This window comes from Thermobia domestica, chromosome 13 (assembly GCF_964235325.1).
Source record: "Thermobia domestica chromosome 13, izTheDome1.hap1.1, whole genome shotgun sequence".
Taxonomy (NCBI): Eukaryota; Metazoa; Arthropoda; class Insecta; order Zygentoma; family Lepismatidae; genus Thermobia; species Thermobia domestica.
The window spans coordinates 206,774,359-206,797,768 of NC_137466.1; the positions used below are offsets into that span (position 1 = coordinate 206,774,359).

The window sequence follows — 23,410 nt, forward strand, 5'->3', positions numbered from 1 at the left end:
CCTTATCAAATTCATACAAGACAAAACACCAAAACAATGTTTTATCTACAGGTAACTGCATTATCTACGGAAGACTTTATTATATTTATTATATACATAGATTATACTTAAGATTTTTAATTTCTCGCTTTATAATAAAAAAATAATACGAGGCGTGTTCGGAAAGTAAGTATCCTTTAAAAAACACATACTAAAATAGTTTTGTTCAAGCCAAATTTAGTTTCACATGAAAGTGCACACCTTAAACTATCCGGGTGACCAAATTATCTAAACAGTTATACATTTCACTAGCTCTCCCCCCACCTTGAAATTTCGAAACAAAATCTATGCCAATCGTTGGTACTATGTTTGTACCGCAATGCCGTTTCCACAGCTCCCACTTTAAAAGTGTTATAACTTTGTACCGGAAGTGGTACAAACGAAAATTTTTGCACTATATTCCGGCATAAACGTAGTACAAACGATTGGCATAACTATTGTTTCGAAATTCCAAGGTGAGGGATTGTCGAAGTGTACCTTGTCCAAACCTTCCTCAAGAAAACATCCCGCCGTCCGGGTTTGCAAGTCACCCCAGAATTGAATCAACAATCAACGGACTCGCGGTACACAGGATCTCTCACAAGTTCAAAACGACAATGTAAGCACAAAATCTCATGTGCCTAGCGTTTTGGGACAGGAAAGGAGTTTTGCTGGTTGACTTCGTACCCAAAAGTGAAATCATCAATGCGGAAGGATACTGTGAGACTCTGACAAAACTTTGACGTCCAATCCAAAACAAAAGAAGAGAAATGCTGAGTACAGGAGTTGTGTTGCTCCATGACAATGCTCAGCGGTAAGTGTTTTGAAAATGACATCGAAAAAAAAAAAAAAAAAAACGCTGTTGATTTATGGTTACCTTCACTGGCGGGATGTTTCGTTAAGGAAGGTTTGAAGAAATCGGTCACCCACTCTGACAATTGTTTGAACATTGGTGAAAACTATATCCAAAAATAGTCTAAGTTGTGCTCTATTATGTAAAAATAAATTTGGCTTGAACAAACCTGTTTTAGTAATTATTAAAAAAAAAAACGGCACTTACTTTTCGGACACGCCTCGTATAAAATTGTACGAGGAGTAATTTTTTTAACTGCATAATATCGGAAGTCTTATAGAATGGTTATCTCTGTCTGTCTGTACGTCGACATGTATCAGAACTAAAACAGTAAGAGATATTGAGAAGTGGTTATCTCTGGAATTGATTTAACGTCCCAAGAGCAGGTTCCATCTTTCAGGTTAATCCTTTACTCAAACCGGAAGTGGTTGAAATTAACCATTTCCCATGCTAACCTTGATTGCCATAAAACGAAAACGGTAGCAGATCGTTTTTTTATCGATTCAACTTCAAAAAAGTACCACCTTCAACATCTCTCTTCTAAAACCGGAAGTGATAGAAATTTACTACTACTTCCGGTTTGAACATAGATCTCTAGAGAGCAAAACCGGTAAGAGATACCGACAAGCTATTTGCTGGAATCGGCTTAGCGTCCTAATATGAGATTCCATCTACATCATTAACCATCTATTCAGATCGGAAGTGGTAAAAATTAATTATTTCCAGTTTTAACGTTGATCACCAGAGAGCAAAACCGGTAATGGTACTAATGGATAGCAACAAGATTTAAAAAAAAAAAAAAAAAAAACATGGATTCAGTATAGCAAGAATATGGTCCATCTCTGATTTTATCACCTTAGTACAAATGCAAATTGTAGGTCTGCTACGTCCGGTTTCAGTGTTGAAAATGAAATTAAATGTTTCACATTCAGCTCTACCCATCACGACTCTGGAACTCACTAAAGGAATAATAAACCCTTCTGACCAGAGTATACACATTTATTAAAAACTAAATTACAGTGTAACGGTTTCAACAACAACGTTGTCTTCATCAGACACTAACTGAAAGAGATATCTTCAGAGCACGGACATTTATAAAAGTGAAAGTACTAAAATTCATTATTCGCCTGGGGAGCTACCTGAGGCATCAAAGGAAGATTAAGAGAAGGCAATTGGTATAAACAACAGGTGTATTACAGATGTTTGGAAAAGATAAACAAGGTTGGGAGGGTAATTAAGTCAAGGCAGGTGGCCGACAGATAACGCCCCGGGAAGTACGACTCAGGTGGCTTCCCATGCAAACAATGGATTTTAGTACTTTCACTTTTAGTATAAATGTCTGTGCTCTGAAAATATCTCTTTGAGTTATTGTCCGATGAAGACAATGGTAAGTTGTCGAAACCGTTACACTGTAATTTAGTTTTTAAGAAATATTTCAGTTCAATGTCCTACGATTGTGGCCTTTAGGTTAAGGAAGACGATGATCAAAGCAAGTGAATGATGACGGAAGAATTGGTGAAATGAAAAACTGGGAGGAAACGAGAGTACTCCTAGAAAACCCACGGACACGATGTCGTTCACCACAAACTTACTTGGCTGGGGATCGAAAAAGGGACAGTTTCAGTATTGAGTTCGCAGAATCTACCATAGTTGAACAATGGGAAACGAAAATAACCGTTTTGTTATTTCCATGTTCATTATAATGTTATTTCTATGGGTCCACGTGAAGGAAATTTGACTTGAAGATTTTGAAGCTTTTATAAGTTTCATTCTGAGCAGCAGTACTCTAGTCAGTAAGGTGCCTATCTCTCAACACCGCGATTCGGGTTTGATCTGCCGTGAGAACGGAATTTATCTTCTCATTCTACCCTAACCCAAATTCATTGTTTCTTCAAGCATGTCAAATGAAAACCTTAGTTAAAGTCTCTTCGAGGATCGAGAGTAAAGACATCTGTACTGTGGTACTTACAACGTCAGATCCACTTTATAACGAGGAGAGATGTGATGTCGTAAGCCGGATCTCTACGGAGTGAACGACCACGTTAGGCAAATGCTTAACGAAATGGGCATTAAGGATGGACGATGGAGTCCCGATAGCTTATGGATAGAAGGCTCACTTCAGGTTCTAGAGATCTCTGGTTCGATTTCAGGCCAAGTGAGCTTGATCTTGGGCGAGGGAGATTCAGGTTCCATTTCCGGTGGAAGCTCATGTGGTTCTAATCTCACGTTAAGCTGTAGGTCAATGTCTCATACAGCTACGATGCTGAACGGGACGCTAAGCTCCAAACCAACGAGTTTGTGGTGGACAACGTTGTCTTCCTGGGTTTACTCAGGTTTTCAATTTTACTTCCACTGAGAGGTAACTAAGGCCCCCCGGAGAGGGTCCACCACCCCATTCGGAGCTAAGATAAATTAAATTGTCATTACTTTTCATTCTTATGCAGAGTACATCCTTTAGTAAATAATGTACCAGTGCAGCCTCCCACATCTTTTATCTAGCCCCGGGACTACTTTTCTGAAAGACAGCCTGTCTCTTTGACCATGGGCGTCTCTGGCGGGGGGACGGGGGGACGCGTCCGCCCCAATATTTTGAGTGACATAATCTAAAATTCCGCTGAGATACTAGCAGTTAGATCATTTCCTTTGATGTCCCCCCCAAATTTTACATGCCAGAGACGCCAATGTCTTTGACTGGGAAGACAGCTCACGAATGTATGACGTGTGTTCAAAAGAAGAACTTTCGCTAAAAAAAGATATAATGTTCATTTTACATTTTAAACAGCCTTCACCTCAAAGTAGTCTCATCTACTGGCAATACACTGTTCCCAACGTTTTTTTCACATTTTTCATTTTTGCACAGCCTCCTGTAACGCAATTTCCGGGATGGCCTGCAGGTTTCTTGTTGCATTGTCCTGAATCTCTTCTATGGTATGGAAACGACGTCTTTTCAATACGGTTTTAAGTTTGGGAAACAGGAAAAATTATGTTGGGGCTAGGTCCAGAAAATAGGATGTATGGTGCACAACGGGAGTCTGATGTTTTGCCAGATAACTACGGGTGGAGAGCGACGCAGGAACCGGTGCATTGGCACGATGCACCGTCCAAGCCTTGTTTTCCCACAAGTCAGGCTTCTTCCTGCACACAGCATCCATCAAACGCGTAAAAATCTCCTGATATAACTATTTGTCTACCATCTAACCACGTAGTATAAATTCATAATGAATGATGGACAACGCCTTTCCAATCAAGAAATACTGCCAACATCACCTTGATCTTTAATCGACTCATATGAGCTTTTTCAGACGAGAAGACTCTTCTCATCATTGATATGTCATTGTAAAAGTGTTGCCAAATTTGTAGCAAAGCTTCACACACACGTTATTCTTCAAGATTTTTCACTGTCACTTTGTCATTAATCCGACGAACAACTTGTGCATGTCCTCACTTCATCAGCTGTAGCTCGGCGATGTCAGAGTGACTGCTAGGTGTATTCAGTAGCCACAGCACACTCCCTGTGCTGGTTGACGCGCTATTTCAAAAGTTCGGTGTTTTCTGAATACATCTCATCTATAGTAGAATGATGTCTACGTGCCTCGTGAGCCAGCATTAAAAAGATAGTCAAAGCGTCTACTTTTGTGGGCGGGACTAGCGTGTGGCAACAGTCGTAGTGATGCAGCACCGGTCAAGTGCAAAACAGACGTGAAAGTAGTTGCGAACTTGACCCTTACGAACCGGGCTTTATCTTCATATCGGCTTGTCCTTGCATGAAGGGGGTCCCTATACCACTTATTTCCAACTGGAATATATGACGTAAGAGCTGTCACGGAGAGAAAGAGGTAGAAGGGGGCGAAGCAGTAGAATTATATAGAGAAGTGTTGACAGTTTATGACAAATTATGGATCCACGAAAAGTCCATCTACGAAACCATCTACCGTGCAATCGCAGTCCTTTCCGGACACAGACTAGTGACTTTATCAATGTCATTACAACTACATAGTAAAATTAGCGTTGCGAAGCAAGCAGAGAGAATTTCAAGCTTTGCCCGCTTTTGTTCCCGTCTTTGTCTATCCATCTGCCCATGTTTGATAGGCGGTCGTATAGCATGGATGATGACATTTCTTCTGTTGTAATACTTCCTGCAAAGTGGTTCTTTCCAAGGATGTTATAAAATAGAGGAACTACTTATACGAAGAAATCGTGAAACCATACGTCATAGTTTCGCCACTCCCAGTCCGCTCGCTCCGCCAAATAAGATCGCAATGTTTTGAACCTACGTTCATGGCAACACGAGAGTAGCCAATCCGGAAACGAGAGTAGTGCCGATGCTCGGTTGTTTTATGGCTTCATTGAGTTAATTGGATGAAGATTTTTATGGACAGATCCTCTATTTTATGACATCCTTGGTTCTTTCATACGACACAATCCATCTGGTTATCTAACTTTCTGTTGTCACCATCCCTAATATATGTGGCTATCTGACTTACACGACACGTAGTAAAGAACGCGTGATGTGAGAATGCAAGATGTAAGGTGAACAAACGAAATGTTAAGGCGGGGATATGAAATCGTAACATTCATTAGTTGATTTTAAAGTTTGCGCTCGTACTTAGCCAATAATGTTACTTTTTGCATTTAGAAGATCTGCAAAGCGTATTTAATGAAACAACGCTCATTGGTTATTTTTAAATCGCTATCCTTCTCGACCGATTGCGTACATGTATGAGAAATAGCTACCATACCATTGGATTAATAAAATAATGTAATTGGAAAAATACGGTATTTATTACAAAAAGGACGAATTTCAATTATATGTTGAAGAAATAAAGTTAAATATAGGCAGAAAGGCAAAAGTTTCATTCATTATTTTAAAAGTGCAAAATTCGTTAAAATAAAATGTTTCAACATACTACATTAAATAGAAAAAACGGAAGGAGAGTAAAAATAATTTCCCATTTTGAACATTTCATTGTAATAGTGTTCATTGCAGCGACATTTTAATGTAGATCTAATATATCATAATGCGGTATAAATGATTCTAAGAAACAAGTCATGGGGTCCCATTAATATGCAAGGGAATATCAAGAAGTTTGTGCAATCACCTACAAGGTGACGAACTACGAACCCTCTCGGTTCTTGTGTGTTAACCATGCAAATTCCGGACTCCTTAGAACAACAATTTTTCTTTTCTTGCAGCTAAATAACTGAAGGTGCGATGATTGACAAGCTTGAGGTACTGTAACGTAATTTATCGAAAAAAGATTGTTCTTCGATGTTCTTGAAATTGACTTAAAAAACCCTCAGTTGGATCTTCATAATTGTGTGTAGGTGGCAGGTTTGATTGTCAACTAGATGTGATTTTTTGTAAGGTGCTGCCACCTGTGTGAATTTAGGATAATTATTTCAATACTTATTCTTGCGTACTTCAACTCACAAGGGAACCTTCCGAAAATGATAGTTGCAGTGAAAGATGTGACCTATGCCAATTGAAAGAGCTGTAACAGAGATGTTCATTCCCAAAAAATTAGCTGCCCATAGCAATAGGTTCAAGAAATATAAGGGGTGGAAGTTCGGGAAACAGCAAGGTTGGACAAGGGGGGGAAAGTGCAAATTCCCCAAAAAGGGGGGCACGGCAAAATACAATGCTGACAAGTGATGTATAGAAAGAGACTTGCCGCAATAGGGAACAAATGAAGGCCACCAGTGGGGTTAACAGTGTTGCCAACTGCAATGAAAAGTACATGTTTTGCAAAGAGCACTATATGAAGTGAGTGCAATATTCAGTGTCAACCTGTCATATAGAACATAAGATATGACGTGTATAATCAGTGGTACAATCTAACAAAATAGAATAGAAAAATAGAAGTACGAAAAATATGGAAAAGACGAAGTTGGCCATAATGCGCCACATTTGATCACGAGCTGTGCGTATTAGAATGAACAAAACAAGAAAGCACCAACTATGCAGGAAACCGACGTACCTAGAGTCGAAAAGAAAAACAAGTTCCAAAGTTGGCAACACTGGCCATGAAAAAACACACAAGTCTAATATAGTTAGGCCACTCGATTCACAAAAAGAAAATTCCGGCAACAGGCATTAGCCTTCGCATTATTTGTACATGCTCGTTCACATTTTACGTGCAATTGTTCGATGAGACAATGGTCCAAACAGAAGATACATTTGCAGTGAGCACAGCGGAATACTGCCAATCCGTCACAAATGGTACAATGATCGCCTGTGAATGTCTTGAAACAGTACTCTAGAGGTGTCGGAACCTTTGGTGGTCTTTCTATCACATATCCACACCTGTAGAAAGCAAACATAATCAAAGGCTTGATCTGCTGTGTGTTGCTGTCTGCCGTACTATCACCGCCTATATGATATATCCAGTGTGTCTCACCTAACTTTGCGACTGAAATAGTTTCAAAGCGAAAAAAATGTGACACATCCAGTCGTTCAGGAATGTACCCATGTCAGCGGGCGACAAACTTCTGTGAGACACAAGTGCCCCCAAGTCCCCCATCATAGGGTCCCAGGGGCCAACTTCAAAATTTCAAATAGCACCATCGGTCGAGTTATATTTCTTTCGATAAATCTTGGAATATGCAACAACGCATATGAGAAATATTTACTATATGGGATTTCAAAATGGCCGACAAAAATATCTGCTCGGTGACAAGAACGTGCATTTTTGGCGGCCATCTTGAAACCCGTGCTTCATATAGCAAATGTTTCTTATAGGCGGTGTTGTATCTATCCAGAGAAATATCATCCGCCCCCTGTTCCCATTTGAAATGTTGCGGTTGACCCCTCGAGCCTTATGATGGGGGCCCTGGGGGACTTGCTTCTTACAAAGTTTTCTTGATCCTCGACATGAGTACATTCCTGTGCAATTGGATTTGCAACATCTCTTTTCGCTTCGCAGCAATTTGAGATCACAATGTTCGATGCCATGTTAGGAAACAACATATATTTGTGGCGGACATTTTGAAAAACATGCTTCATATAGGAAATAGGTGTTGTTGCACATTCCATGATCTATCGAGAGAGGTACCACTCGGTCCCTGTTGCCATTTGAAAGTTTGAAGTTGGCTCCTGGGGCCCTATGATGGGGATCGTAGGGGCACTTGCTTCTCACAGACTTTAATCACCCCCTGACATTGGTACATTCCTGCACAGCTTGACCCGTCACATTTTTGTTCGTTTCGCAAATCTTTCAGGTCACAAAGATTGGTGGAACACCCTGTATATTCCCACATACGACCCAACCATGACATAATGTTCACTACTTCTATTATCGTTGTTGCCTCAACCCAACCATTTCATGTTCCCCGACTTGACATTGCCTCAATCACTATAGCATTGATGCATTCCGAGTGATGCCTGTTGCCGGAATTTTCTTTTTGTAAAGCGAGTGGCCTAACTATATTAGACTTGTCGGGATGTTCATGGCCAGTGTTGCCAACTTTGGAACTCATTTTTCTTTTCGACTTCAGGTACGTCGGTTTCCTGCATAGTCAGTGCTTTTTGTTTTGTTCATTCTAATATGCACAGCTCGTGATCAAATGTGGCGCATTATGGCCAACTCCATCTTTTCCGTATTTTTCGTACTTCTGTTTTTTCCTATTTTCTTTTGTTAGATTGTACCACTGATTATAAACGTCATATCTTATGTTCTATATGACAGGTTGACACTGAATATTGCACTCATTTCATATAGTGCTCTTTGCAAAACATGTACTTTTCATTGCAGTTGGCAACATTGTTAACCCCACTGGTGGCTTTCATTTGTTCCCTATTGTGGCAAATCTCTTTCTATACATCACTTGTCAGCATTGTATTTTGCCGTGCCCCCCTTTTTGGGGGAATCTGCACTTGTCCAACCTTGCTGTTTCCTGAACTTCCACCCCTTATATTTCTTGAACCTATTGCTATGGGCAGCTAATTTTTTGGGAATGAACATCTCTGTTACAGCTCTTTCAATTGGCATAGGTCACATCTTTCACTGCAACTATCATTTTCGGAAGGTTCCCTTGTCAGGAAATCAATGGATGAACATCATGCATTTGTGTGTCTCATTTCGATTGTTGTAAAGAGTATGTAAAAGTGAAACGATGATATATCATGTTAATTATGGTTTGTATTGTATATTAATGTCCACTGAATAATTAGTTATCTGGACGTTTGTAGTTAACATTTAAAGCAGATAGATATTATTTATTTATTTGTAGTAATTTCTTTCGTTTGACTTAGTTTTGGGTTACATTTGAACAAACGTATCAGGTACTAATTAGCGATCTGACTAATGAGAGGTTGTTGTTTTCTAAATTCATTAGTAATAATAGTCCTTTTGATCTTTCTACCTCAAAATAGCAAATTGTGTAAATTCCATACGGACATTCCATATGAGATATTCTTCCGATGAACTGAAACTGATCAACCGCGGAGGCGTACAAATCACTAGTGCATTTCGGAAACTTATTTACCCTTATAAAATTCATTATTATTAGTATTATTTGTACTGTGAACTTCTATTGTTTAGGTAGCTCTATAAATAAATGTGTTATGTTTTCGAAATGTATTTTCAATTCCACAGCCAGTTCATTCTTATAGCAATAAGCGTGACTAGAATACTTATGTTAATCTGCTTGAGTATTCTTTAGTTCCTTATGCACCTAACGAGCGACCAGATATGTTTCAGCACGAAGCGTCATTAAGTTCATTTATCTTCAGGGGAAATCATCAAAGCAGATCCACGAAGAGATGGAAGAAGTCTATGATGTTGAATGCCCATCCTATGAGATGCTATCCAAGTGGAAACGACAATTCCAAACTGGACACATGACCACCGCGGACACCTCTAGATCTGAAAGGCCACCTTTCATTGATGCTGCTGTCTTTTGACGGAGAAAGTTGAGAATACCATGATAGAAGACAGAAGGATAACCATTGAAAGTGTTGTGTGTGCAATAGACATAAGTTATGGGTCTGCCTGAAATATCATTCAGAACCAGTTGCTTCTTCAGAAAGGGTCAACACGATGGGTGCCATGACTGCTCACACTTTTCCAGAATCGCGAGGACGCTGCAAGAGAAATGTTGTATCGCTGTAAGGTGGGTGAAGAGGACTTTCTCGGCAGAATAGTGACAAAAGATGAAAGTTGGATTTATCTTTATGACTTAGAAACAAAGGAAATGAGCAAACAATGGAAACACACCTACTCACCACTCTTAAAAAAGGCACGAGTGCAGAAGCTTTCCGCAAAGGTGATGCTTTCCGTTTTCTGGGACTGTCAAGGAGTCATCATGACCGACTACCTGCGACAGGGAGAAACTATTACTAGTACATATCATTCCCATCTCCTGACTGTATTATGTGAGAAACTGAAGAAGAAACGTCGTGGATTGGTCTTAAACAAGGTACTGCTGTTGTCAGATAATGCACCAGCTCATTCCACTCATGCGTTCATGATGAAGGCGGTGGAATTAGGATATGAAATATTGCTCTACCCGATACTCATCGGACCTAGGACCAAGTGACTTCTTTTTCTTCCCAGAAATGAAACCTCAAATCAAAGGACTATTTTGACAGTAGGGATGACGTCAATTCTTAGTGGTTTGAAAGCCAAACAAGCAAATTTTTACAAAACAGACTTACGAACGTGAAGAACCGCTGGCAAAAATGTGTCTCTAGGCACGGTGACTTCGTAGAGAAGGACTAATACCAAAATGGTGTCAGAGTTCTCCAGAGTGGATTTCTTCTAGGTGATTGCACAAACTTTTTGATACTTCCTTGTATGTCTACGTAATGCCTCCGATCGCAACACAAAATATTATTGTAAGAGTTATGGTGGTGAGTCTGTGACCAAAGAACTGCAGAGGATGTTGATCATAAAACGTAACATTTATTACGTTACTGAGATCATATTGCGATTTCAAATTTTGAATATGTAATATCTCAAAGTGAAACGCGAATTTTGCGTTGCTCTGATGCAAACCAATATGTAAAGGAGCTCCTGATTTCACTTAATAAAACATTAATGTACAGAACGTTATTCTTAAGTAATAAGAAATAATACGAACTAAACTGTACTGTATTGCACTTACCTGAAGTAGAAAAATATAATGAGAGACAAAAGTAACGCAGGCAATGATATTGAGTATCCAATCTTGTGGATGAATATCACCAAATGTCGAAGCTGGAAAGAAGAAATAAAGTTATTTATTAATAAAACTCACGAACGTTGGCTGGAGGCTTTCTAACCTAAGAACATCTGTATATTAGCCCTAAGTTCGTTTTATTTTAATTTCTGGAACTAATTAAAACGTAGTTTACTCACTAAATGTTCAGTGATCACCAGGGCCCGGATTTTGTTGACAAGTCAACTTTTTTCTGTTACGTATAAGACAAGGCAAATTCTAATAAAAACGTTATCCATCAACTCTAGGTTCTAAAAATATATATTTTTAGGGTCAACTTTTGGTCACTTTTTGCTGTTTTGAAATTTCAGGTCATTTTTTAATATTTTAAGGTAACTTTTAGGTCTCTTAGGGTCTTTTTATTTTTTCTTCTACATAAGGAAATCTTTAAATGAACACGGTTTACAGTTGTGGAAAAGACGAAGTTGAATAATCTCTTTTCTTGCTTACTGACTATTGGGGTGGAAAAACTGCATTCTTAACAAGCTAATGAAAACTAAACTGTAACTGGTTAACGAAAGGTGGGGGTTGGTATATGTCCAAACAGATAGTTTTGGGTTGTTGACCACAAAGGATGTGATCACATGAATAACTAAAAATGAATTTGAAGGCGTACAAAGATTTTAAACAGGGTTTTTATCTATTATTCTCATGTAGTCTACACTTGCGAACTTTTATTGTTTAAGAGTGCTTCCTAGTTTCAACTCGGGAGCGAATTGACGCTTTCAATGCTTACAATGCCGTACAATGGACTGATCAACGGACATAAATGATCAATAGACTGCAACTAACTGAAACAAAACTTTTTTGAATATGAGTGACAAACGTTAATAAAAACCAATGGATATTTAAAAAATGTCAATGTTTTACGAAATAAACATTTAAGAAAACGCAAGTTTTAGGTCAATTTTTGTGAATTTTAGTGTCATTTTACAGGAATTTTAGTGTCATTTTATAGGTCACTTTCTAGAAAATTTTAGGTCAACAAGATCCGGGCCCTGGTGATCACACTCAAGATAAAATATATTTAACATGGTGTATTTTCCGAAGATTTTCTGCATTTACCTTTTTATTTTTACAAAATTACTTCTTTATAAATGACGATACACCCACTATTAATGGAATCTTTATATTTTATATCAGAACTGTGTAGAAAAACATGTTTATACATGTCTGGCCTCAAAACTTAATAAGTTAAATGTTCAGGTCTGGCCATAAAGGAAAAATGATATCATATGATACGGATTGTTGTCCATATCAACATGTACATATTTATAAGTGTTGTTATAAACTGGTCCGTAAGGGAATAAACTTAAGCTTGTAGCTGATGTATGTTAAGAGAGCAAATTGTATGTGACAACTTTCTTTGGAATTGCTTATCAAATAACGTGACCTAATATACAGGTGTTTCCTTGTAGAATAATTGAGAGGTGCGATGAAGGTATTTGTGACTAGCTAATTGATTTCTTGCCTAATGGATAAAATCGTTAATGTCAACGATTATTCCCAACAGTCACAGGGTCTTCGACAGATCCAGACACAAACACACTGGAAAATTAAGAAGAGAAAGTTATCCTTCCTGAAGAGAACGTATCATCCAACGACGCGTCTTGTCACATACTGCAGCTATCTCATCAACTGATGAGGTATTCAGGGTTGCCACACTCGAGACTCGCGATGATGCCAAACACGGGTCTGAATTATGCTAGATTTTTGTAAATTATGCCAGATTTTCAAATTATCTTTCCTAACTAATTTTAAAGAAACGCCCCTACTTATTTTCATTATTTTAATGAAGTGTATTAACTGTATTCATGTACTTTAATATGACGCTGTTAGGAATGATGATAAATGGCACGTTATAGGGGAGGATGGTCGAATTTATATTTTATGAATGGATAACATTTTAAGAAATATATATACAACATGCCGCTTCCGACACAGCCCTGAAGCATTTCTTTTAGTGTATTACTAGTTGTCCCCTGACGCTCAAATCCCTCCCCTCTCAAGTTGTAAATTGAAAGGAACAGAAACATCCCAGATAATTATAATCACACATTCAGGTGTCAGTTGGCAGTAATAAAACTATGGGTAAGTAAATATGTTTTGCAGTCACGTTTGCTATTTTTGAACATTTGCATTTGCTCTGAATTCAACAAAAAATTACAACCGCAGAAATACTGACTGGTTTCATTGCTCCAACCATCGCTTCAACTAAAAAGAATAATTCCCGACAGTCTTTAAACCATCTAAATTTTCGTTCTCTTTCTTTTTAACAAAGGGTAAAATGAAATTATGCTAGATTTGGCCCAGGGGTGGACTGGCTATGTAAAAAGGGCGCGGTCACATACTCTGGGAGGGCGCCGTCCATCTGAGGCTTTCGCTTGTGTGGAATACCTCCTTTTAATAAAAGAAATTGCCGGGGGGCTTCCCCCGGAAAATTAGTACACAAAAAACTACAAAAGATTAAGTAGCTATTGCAGTTAATCACGATAGAATTATACAAATTCAATATTTTCATAAACAAAGAGACTTTGAGTACTAAACACGAGGAGTGTTTTTTAAGTAAGGTCCGTTTTGTTGTAGACACTAGTAGTTCGCGCGCATACCGCAACTAGCGTGTGCGTCGTGTACCGGTATGCCTCGGGAACAACTGTGCTCAGTTTCAACTCTGTAGCTGACCTGTACGGCTGTATTCTGTGCTTTCACAATGTTCAAGACTATCAAGTCGCCCGCCGCGTGTGAGGTTCGCTCAGTGATACAGTTTTTGTCAGCAAGTAACCTGTCTGCTGCAGAAATTCATCGACAGATTTGCGAAGTGTACGGCGATACTGTTATTCGTGCAAGCAAAGTGCGTAAGTGGGTATGAGAATTAAAAAATGGCCGTGACAACGTCCATGATGAGGACGGCTCCGGTCGCCTTTTTTCGATTACAGACGATTTGGTGGCTTCAGTTGAAGCGAGGGTTCGTGAGAACAGGCGCTTCGCAATAACAGGTCTCTCAAACGAATTTCCTGACGTGTCGAGATCAGTGCTTTACAAAATTGTTTTTGAACACCTAAAGTTTAGGAAACTGTGCTCCCGTTGGGTCCCGTTTGCGATAGGCATGGTGTTTTGTTGGTTGACTTTATGCAACGAGGAACCACTATCAATGCAGAAGCATACTGCCAAACCCTGTGAAAGCTACGCAGAGCGATTCAAAACAAACGACGCGGCATGCTGACAAAGGGCATTGTTCTTCTCCATGACAATGCAAGACTTCACACTGCAGGCCAGACCCGCGATTTGTTGGACAGTTTTGGCTGGAAAGTTTTAGACCACCGACCCTACAGTCCTGATCTTGTGCCGAGCGATTACCATCTGTTCCTCCACCTCAAACAACACCTCAGTGGCAACCGTTACATTGATGACGGCGATGTGAAAACGGCAGTGAGCTCTTGATTATCGGAGCAGGCGGCAAGTTTTTATGAAGAGGGTATTTTGAAATTAGTTGAGAGGTATGATAAGTGTTTGAACAAACTTGGCAACTATGTCGAAAAATAGAGTAAAGTATGTACTTTCTGAAAATACATTTACTTTTTTGAAATAAGCTTTCGTTGTGTACTTATGTTCAAACGGCCTTACTTAAAAAAACACGCCTCGTATATTCATCATCATAGGTATTCTGCCTTTATTAGCAGGTCACTTGCCGCAGCTGAGAAGCTTCCATGCTCCACGGTCCTCCGCTAACCTTTTCGTCTTCGCGTATGATCTTTCTCTTTTAATATCATCCATTAATTGTAGTCTCCTTCGCCCCCTCCCTCTCTTTCCCGCCACCATACCCTCTAGGACGTCCCTCATGATACAATCTCTTCTTAGGCAATGTCCCAACCAGTTTCTCTTCCTCTTCCTAATTATATCTAATAGTGTTCTTTTCTCACCCACCATTTCTAACACTCTCTCATTCGTTTTCCGCTCGACCCAACTAATTCTTTCCATTCTTCTCCACACCCACATTTCGAAGGCTTCCAGTCGATTTTCGTCACCTTTACGTAATGTCCACGTTTCCGCCCCATACAGTACAACACTCCACACGAAGCATTTTATGAGTCTTTTTCTCAACTCTTTGTTCAAGGTCCCACAAAACAGACTTTTCTTTCTTTTAAAGGCTTCTTTCGCCATTCCTATCCTTGCTTTTATTTCACGTTCGCATTTCATGTCATTACTAAGAATACTACCCAGGTATCGAAAACTATTCACTTGTATAATATGCCTATGGTATATTAGGCCTATATAAATCTGCACACTTTGACTGAGATTACAAAAATCACACCAGTTGTTTAAATTCTTCGGCTACATTTGTTAACAACCTAATTATAACTGAAGATTTGAGTTAAGTTTGGGGCTTATGCTATTTTTCATACTTCTGTCCTTTTAAAGCTATGTTCATCATAACATTAACTTATTTTTCATCTATTTTTAAAACCGTTAATAAAAAGTATACATGAAACATTTACTACAAATTAACAAAAGTAAATTTAGAATTATATACCTACCTAGCGAAAAAAGAAATTCAAAAACAAAACTGGAAAATGAAAGTAAAGTCACTGCTTTATTCTTGAAGGAGCTTTCGCATCTCCTTGCTTTTTTCACACATTTTGTCAATAATAAGATTGTTGTCTATTTTGGTCAGAATGTCTCTTTCCGAGTTTATCAAGAACAATGATTCCAGATGTTCATCTGTGTCTTGAACGGAGTCTTGTTTTTATGTAACGCCACTAGCGCCTCTAACGGCGGGAGTGGGAGGGAAAGACACATAAAAATGATCCAAAATGACCGAGATTAGAGTCAAATCAATATATTTCGAAGTCGCTGAGACCATTAATGGTACCACCAAAGCCTAAAACAGAAAGAGAAAGGCCGTAGGCCGACTAAAGACTGGACCTGGGGGCGGAGCAGTGGGGGTGGGAGGGTTGATATATAAAAATAATCCAAAATGGCCGATATTAGAGTCAAATCTATAAATTTCAGGGTCCCTAAGATCATTATAATGACATTCAAGCCAAAAACAGAAAGAGCGAGGCCGCAGGCCGAGCGAATACTGGGATTTGGGGCGGAGCGTGGGGTTGGTGAGGGTGATATGTAAAAATCGTCCAAAATGACCGATATTAGAGTCAAATCTATACATTTAGGGGTAAATCTAATATCATTAATAGCATTCCCACGCCGAAAACAGAAAGAGCGAGGCTGTAGGCCGAGCAAATACCGGGGTCTGGGGTGGAGCCCTAGCTGGCCAAAGGCTAGCAAATTTATAAAATAATTATGTAGCTTTGCTTTTTTTTTTTAAATTGTGTTCAGAGAGGAAACTGGCGCCTTCCCGAGGTTAAGACGGGTCTTAGTCCCTCCCGAGGAAGGCGCAAAGGCACTGATGTGAGGAGGGCGCAGCGGCCATCGGGCCGGTACTTGATTATGGCCAGTCCACCCCTGATTTGGCCAGGATGCTAAAGTCAAGATGCTAGATGCTAAATGCTTGTGGATTATGCTAGATCTAGCACCAAGATGCTAGATATGGCTTCACTGGAGGTATTTCTAACTGCAACATCCGTGATATTAAACCAATTCGGAATATTTAGATTACCTTTTCCCTACTAGGAGAATATACCAAACGGGAAGATTTCCCTAATTGCAATGCTGTCTTTGATGCTGTATCTGAGTAACTGAGTGCACATGAAACTTTAAAGCCACACTGCCACGTTAAATGAATCTTGTAGCTGTCATAAAAGAACCTTGCAACCCGATCTTTCTATTTACTCTTTACATGTTACAACTTCTTGAAAGCAACAAAGGTTTCTCCACACATGCAGCACTGCACTCTAGTGGACAAACAGTGAACCTCCTCATTAAAAACATTTATTTTGGCACACTTCCTCTCCCTGTCCAAAAGAATCCGTTGTTTCGGAAGCGGCAAAACTGGTTTTTCTTTTCTGTCAGCGGGAAGGCGATAGCAGGTAGCAAGCAAGACGTCCCAGAAAGTTGCTCATCGTTCAACTCCTTGCAAGATGGAAAAAATTGTTTTATGACCCTTTCAAGACTGTGTACATAGTGAAATATGGTAGGGTTTCAAGATTTTTTTTTTTTTATGACAGCTATAAGTTCTTCTAATGTGGCAGTGTGGCTTAAGAGTTGGGTTATAAAAGATTACCATTGAAAAAGTATGTATTTTCAATTGCCGATAAATTATGTTCAACGCATATAAAATGACAACCAGACATTACAGAACAGACTTTCTCCTCCTCTCACCGTCAGTACAGAAACTTTCTATACTTTCCTTGTTCTAGTGATGCCGCTCAAAGTAAAATATTAATATCTCAGCCTAAAATTACTCATACTAAGGACAAATTATCTCTTACGTCAAGTGATAACGTTATACCTTTAACTGAAAGCGCAAGTTAAGCCATGGGTTACTAGAATTTGCAGGTATAATAAAATTCATCACTTGATACTGAATGATATATTTATGTATAATCAGTGTTGAAATGAAACCTTTTAGTTTAACGTCCCACGATTATGCCCATTAGGCTAAAGGAGACGGATGATTAAGGCAAGTGGATAATGAAGGAAGAATTAGTGGAAGAAAACGGGAGTATCCCGAGAAAACCCACGGACATGATGTTGTGCAACACAAACTTACTTGGCCGGGGATCAAACTAGAGGTTGGCATTCTACCACTGATCCACTGTGCCTCCATATAACCAGTGTTTTATCCAGACATGATAAAGAGGAGTATTTCTCCCAAGTTCTAGAATATCCCCCTTAAATTTTGAAGATATAGGTTGCACCTAGGTGAGAATATAGTCTCTCCCTAGAACTGTAGATCCCACATCCGAAATCGAGGAGACTGGATAACAAATCTACTTGTAAACGAAGTAAATTAATCGATCGAAGTAAATTAATCGAAAAGTAAATTTACCTAAAATAACTTATCAGTAGATGGGAGATAATTATGTCGATATGATGCACAACATGGACAAATTACATGACTTAAAGGGTTTTGAATTGTTATCCTTATTGAAACAGAAGGAAACAGTTAACAGAAGAAAATTTCTCCGTGTTAATACGTTATAAAGGCCAAAGAAACCGTATATAAGTAAATTTTACTTATTTTAAAAAGGGCAAAGATCACCCCAATACGAAGCCCAAGAGCTGGGTTGGCTGCAAGTAGACTACTCTACGCTTCGGCCATCTTTACCCCCAGGCTTCTCCAAGTAACCATTTTACAGAGGTATACCTCACTATCACAAATTTAGGAGGTGATTCCTTATACCAAAGAAAAGTGAAAAACGCCCTAGGTTAGAAAATGCCTACTTTCAGATTTATAAACTGCTGAAAATTCGAAATATCACGTTTTGAAATGCCCTGGCTTATAAATCTTTCGCAAATAGTTCAAGGAATTACACGGGAACAAGTATGCGCTCTCTTTAAATATCCATATTTCACAGTCTTCTGGAACCCACATAACGTAACGAGTGCTCAATTAAAACTCAAATTATATCCCTGCAACCCAACTTATTTTGTACCATTTGTTACACCTGTATATACTACAGAACTAATAGTAGAACAGTCAGTCGAGCTTGGTATAGACTATAGAATAAATAGTAGAATGACAGTCAAACGAGCTTAGTATAGACTATAGAATAAATAGTAGAATGGCAGTCAATCGTGCTTGGTATAGACTACAGAATAAATAGTAGAACGGCAGACAATCGAGCTTGGTATAGCTATAGAAGAAATGGTAGAACGGCAGTCAATCGAGCTTGGTATAGACTATAGAGTAAATAGTAGAACGGCAGTCAATCGAGCTTGGTATAGATTATAGAATAAATAGTAGAACGGCAGTCAATCGTGCTTGGTATAGACTATAGAATAAATAGTAGAATGTCAGTCAATCAAGCTTGGTATAAACTATAGAGTAAATAGTGGAATGACAGCCAGTCGAGCTTGGTATATACTATAGAATAAATAGTAGAATGGCAGTCAATCGTGCTTGGTATAGACTATAGAATAAATAGTAGAATGGCAGTCAATCGTGCTTGGTATAGACTATAGAATAAATAGTAGAACGGCAGACAATCGAGCTTGGTATAGGCTATAGAAGAAATGGTAGAACGGCAGTCAATCGAGCTTGGTATAGACTATAGAATAAATAGTAGAACGGCAGTCAATCGAGCTTGGTATATACTATAGAATAATTAGTAAAATGGCAGTCAATCGTCCTTGGTATAGACTATAGAATAAATAGTAGAATGTCAGTCAATCAAGCTTGGTATAAACTATAGAGTAAATAGTGGAATGACAGCCAATCGAGCTTGGTATAGACTATAGAGTAAATAGTAGAACGGCAGTCAATCGAGCTTGGTATAGATTATAGAATAAATAGTAGAACGGCAGTCAATCGTGCTTGGTATAGACTATAGAATAAATAGAATGGCAGTCAATCAAGCTTGGTATAAACTATAGAGTAAATAGTGGAATGACAGCCAGTCGAGCTTGGTATATACTATAGAATAAATAGTAGAATGGCAGTCAATCGTGCTTGGTATAGACTATAGAATAAATAGTAGAATGGCAGTCAATCGTGCTTGGTATAGACTATAGAATAAATAGTAGAACGGCAGACAATCGAGCTTGGTATAGGCTATAGAAGAAATGGTAGAACGGCAGTCAATCGAGCTTGGTATAGACTATAGAATAAATAGTAGAACGGCAGTCAATCGAGCTTGGTATATACTATAGAATAATTAGTAAAATGGCAGTCAATCGTCCTTGGTATAGACTATAGAATAAATAGTAGAATGTCAGTCAATCAAGCTTGGTATAAACTATAGAGTAAATAGTGGAATGACAGCCAATCGAGCTTGGTATAGACTATAGAGTAAATAGTAGAACGGCAGTCAATCGAGCTTGGTATAGATTATAGAATAAATAGTAGAACGGCAGTCAATCGTGCTTGGTATAGACTATAGAATAAATAGAATGGCAGTCAATCAAGCTTGGTATAAACTATAGAGTAAATAGTGGAATGACAGCCAGTCGAGCTTGGTATATACTATAGAATAAATAGTAGAATGGCAGTCAATCGTGCTTGGTATAGACTATAGAATAAATAGTAGAATGGCAGTCAATCGTGCTTGGTATAGACTATAGAATAAATAGTAGAACGGCAGACAATCGAGCTTGGTATATACTATAGAATAATTAGTAAAATGGCAGTCAATCGAGCTTGGTATAGACTATAGAGTAAATAGTAGAACGGCAGTCAATCGAGCTTGGTATATACTATAGAATAATTAGTAAAATGGCAGTCAATCGTGCTTGGTATAGACTATAGAATAAATAATAGAATGTCAGTCAATCAAGCTTGGTATAAACTATAGAGTAAATAGTGGAATGACAGCCAGTCGAGCTTGGTATATACTATAGAATAAATAGTAGAATGGCAGTCAATCGTGCTTGGTATATACTATAGAATAAATAGTAGAATGGCAGTCAATCGAGCTTGGTATAAACTATAGAGTAAATAGTGGAATGACAGCCAGTCGAGCTTGGTATAGACTATAGAATAAATAGTAGAATGGCAGTCAATCGAGCTTGGTATAGACTATAGAGTAAATAGTAGAACGGCAGTCAATCGAGCTTGGTATAGATTATAGAATAAATAGTAGAATGGCAGTCAATCGTGCTTGGTATAGACTATAGAATAAATAGTAGAATGACAGTCAGTCGAGCTTGGTATAGACTATAGAAGAAATAGTAGGACGACTCGGATAATACCGTCCAAATCCCAGAGGTTTTCCTCATTTACACCACGCAAATGTCGGAATGGTACATAATACAATGGTTCCAGGCCTCTTTTCTCTTCTCCCATTTCTTTCTTTCTGCTGAATTCCCCGGGTAGTTTGATTGCCGAGAGATGTCATTTCTCATACATGACAATGGATGCCGAAAACCCAGAAATTTAATTCCTATTCCTAATCCTAATACAAGCCGAAACTCGAATTAGTGAGACTCTTATGCACTATTTATTGTACCATCAATTACTTTTAATATCATGTGAATTATTGTCTACTTTAATATAAGTTATTGTTTAATATCAAACATTGTTTATTGAAATAATAACGGTATTTCTTGAGCCACACATCATCCGGTAACATTTGAACACATTTTCAAGTGCTTTGTTAACGTTTTACTAGAAATCCTACCTAATACACTCCATAAAACATAAGTATGTAACCTCCACACGGAAGCAATCATGAACGAAAAAATAGTTGTACCTTGAGATCCTCTAAGTCGACACATGTTGTGTAGTTGGTCCAGTCGCGATTTGTTTCTGGGTGCTTGAACCACGAACCATTTTCGTCACACGATCGGTAGGCGAGCCCTGAAATACAAGATATACAACTAAAAACAAGTTTATAAATAACATTAAAAAAAGTAAAGGGAAGTTTAGTTCAAGGAAAGTTGTTCTTAGTGCATCATTCGTATTGTGTCAATGTTGGTTTGTCATTTGCTTACACTGTGAAGTTTCTATGCATTCTAGGCGAGTAATATCTTTATTCACCTGAAATAAGAGTTATCATGACTACCGCTGTCCATTTCTCTCTTTTGTCATTCCATTATGCCTTTGTTATATTTCTCAAAATATAGTTTGTTTCCGTTAAGGGTCTTATCCAGCATTCTGTTCTTTTAATATTCTTAATGCTAATCTGGTCTTTCTTTTTAATAATAATAATAATAATGATAATAATAATAATAATAATAATAATAATAATAATAATAATAATAATAATAATAATAATAATAATAATAATAATAATAATAAAGTGTGAGAAAACTAAATATATAGATACTATATACTAGCAAAACCCAATTCTACATAAGCAAATATGTAAATTAATGGAGTAACATTGCATAAAGCCGAACAGATTAATGATTTGGGTATGGTGTTTTGACAGAAATATAAAATTTACCTATCATATTAATTATATAATCCAAGGAACGAGAAGAATAATAGGTTTTGCTTTCAGATAATAGCCTGAGTTTAAAAATACCAGTTCATATCTATATTTATACAAGTTACTTGCAAGTTCAAGACTAGAGTTTGGTGTAGTTGTTCGGAATAGCATGTGTATAACATTGGCAAACAAAATTGAGTCAGTCCAATGTTTTATTAGGCTACTATGCCATAAAATGAATAAATTACTACTCACATAGTTATGAATACTGGAATCAATGTTGGGGATTGCAGGCATTAAGTGACAAGAGAAAACTTATTGAAAGAGATTTTGTTCAGAAAATACTAGACAATAGGTAGCAGATACCTGCTTACATAATATTGATGTAAGGGTAATAATGTATAATATGAGAAATGGATCAACATTACTTCCCTTGAATCCAAAATCTAATTTTAAGAACAATGAACAATTCTTTTAATCTAATTTGAAATATCATTTTTATCAGTACAGAAGCATAAATTTTAAAGTTCGTTGAAAAAGTTGTTGTATTTTTGATGATTTATTTATTTTGAGACTAAAAATATTTGGTATTAATTTGGTAAGGAATTATTGTTAAATCTGGTAGGTACTATTTTATTTTATCATTATTCTTTATTGTTTCAGTAGATAGATTATATTGTATGCAATATGTGTTCATTTTCATCTGATAAGGTGCTGTATTTTTGTTATTAGGCTGTTCATGGGACAGAAATAAACATTATTATTATTATTATTATTATTATTATTATTATTATTATTATTATTATTATTATTATTATTATTATTATTATTGTATCTAATAAAGATACAGGTTGTTTTTTGCTTGATTTGTAATGTGTTGAATGCATACATGATTTTAACACATTGTTTCATTTTCCTACATTATTTTTCGTTATCTGTTTCTATGTAATTTGAGTAATTTGTAGTATTACCAGAACATATATACTTTTCTTTCTGTTTTATTATCTGTTTATTTGTAATTTAACCGAGTATTGTAGTATTACCAGTAGCTTTGTTTCTTTCTTATTGTCTGTTTCGTTGTAATGTTACCCGCAGCAATACCAGAATATTGGTTTTCTTTCTTTTTATGATCTACGAATATTTTTTGTAGTTTAACTCTGCAGTATTACCAGAATATTGTATAATTTATTTTCTTTCTATGATCTATTTCATTGTGATTTTACACTGTAGTTTTACCAAAACAGTTTTAGGAGTAGGTTTGACAAAGATATCCCTAGCAGTCACTGTATTTCGAAGTGGTACTCCGATTTTAAAGCAAAACATTGCGTCTGCAAGCAAACATTGCTCAGTC

The 23,410-nt window shown here is 37.6% G+C and overlaps 1 protein-coding gene across 3 annotated transcripts in view; it reads right to left on the reverse strand.

Moving 5' to 3' along the window:
• Positions 1-23,410, reverse strand: part of LOC145668977 (calcitonin gene-related peptide type 1 receptor-like) — a 789,948-nt gene that overhangs the window by 67,347 nt on the left and 699,191 nt on the right. For all 3 annotated transcript variants that reach the window (XM_081737282.1, XM_081737283.1, XM_081737284.1), the window contains 2 exons: positions 21,379-21,485; positions 10,976-11,067 (listed from right to left, as the gene is read on the reverse strand). In XM_081737282.1, coding sequence (XP_081593408.1) covers positions 10,976-11,067; positions 21,379-21,485 — 199 coding nt within the window. The remainder of the gene's footprint in view (positions 1-10,975; positions 11,068-21,378; positions 21,486-23,410) is intronic.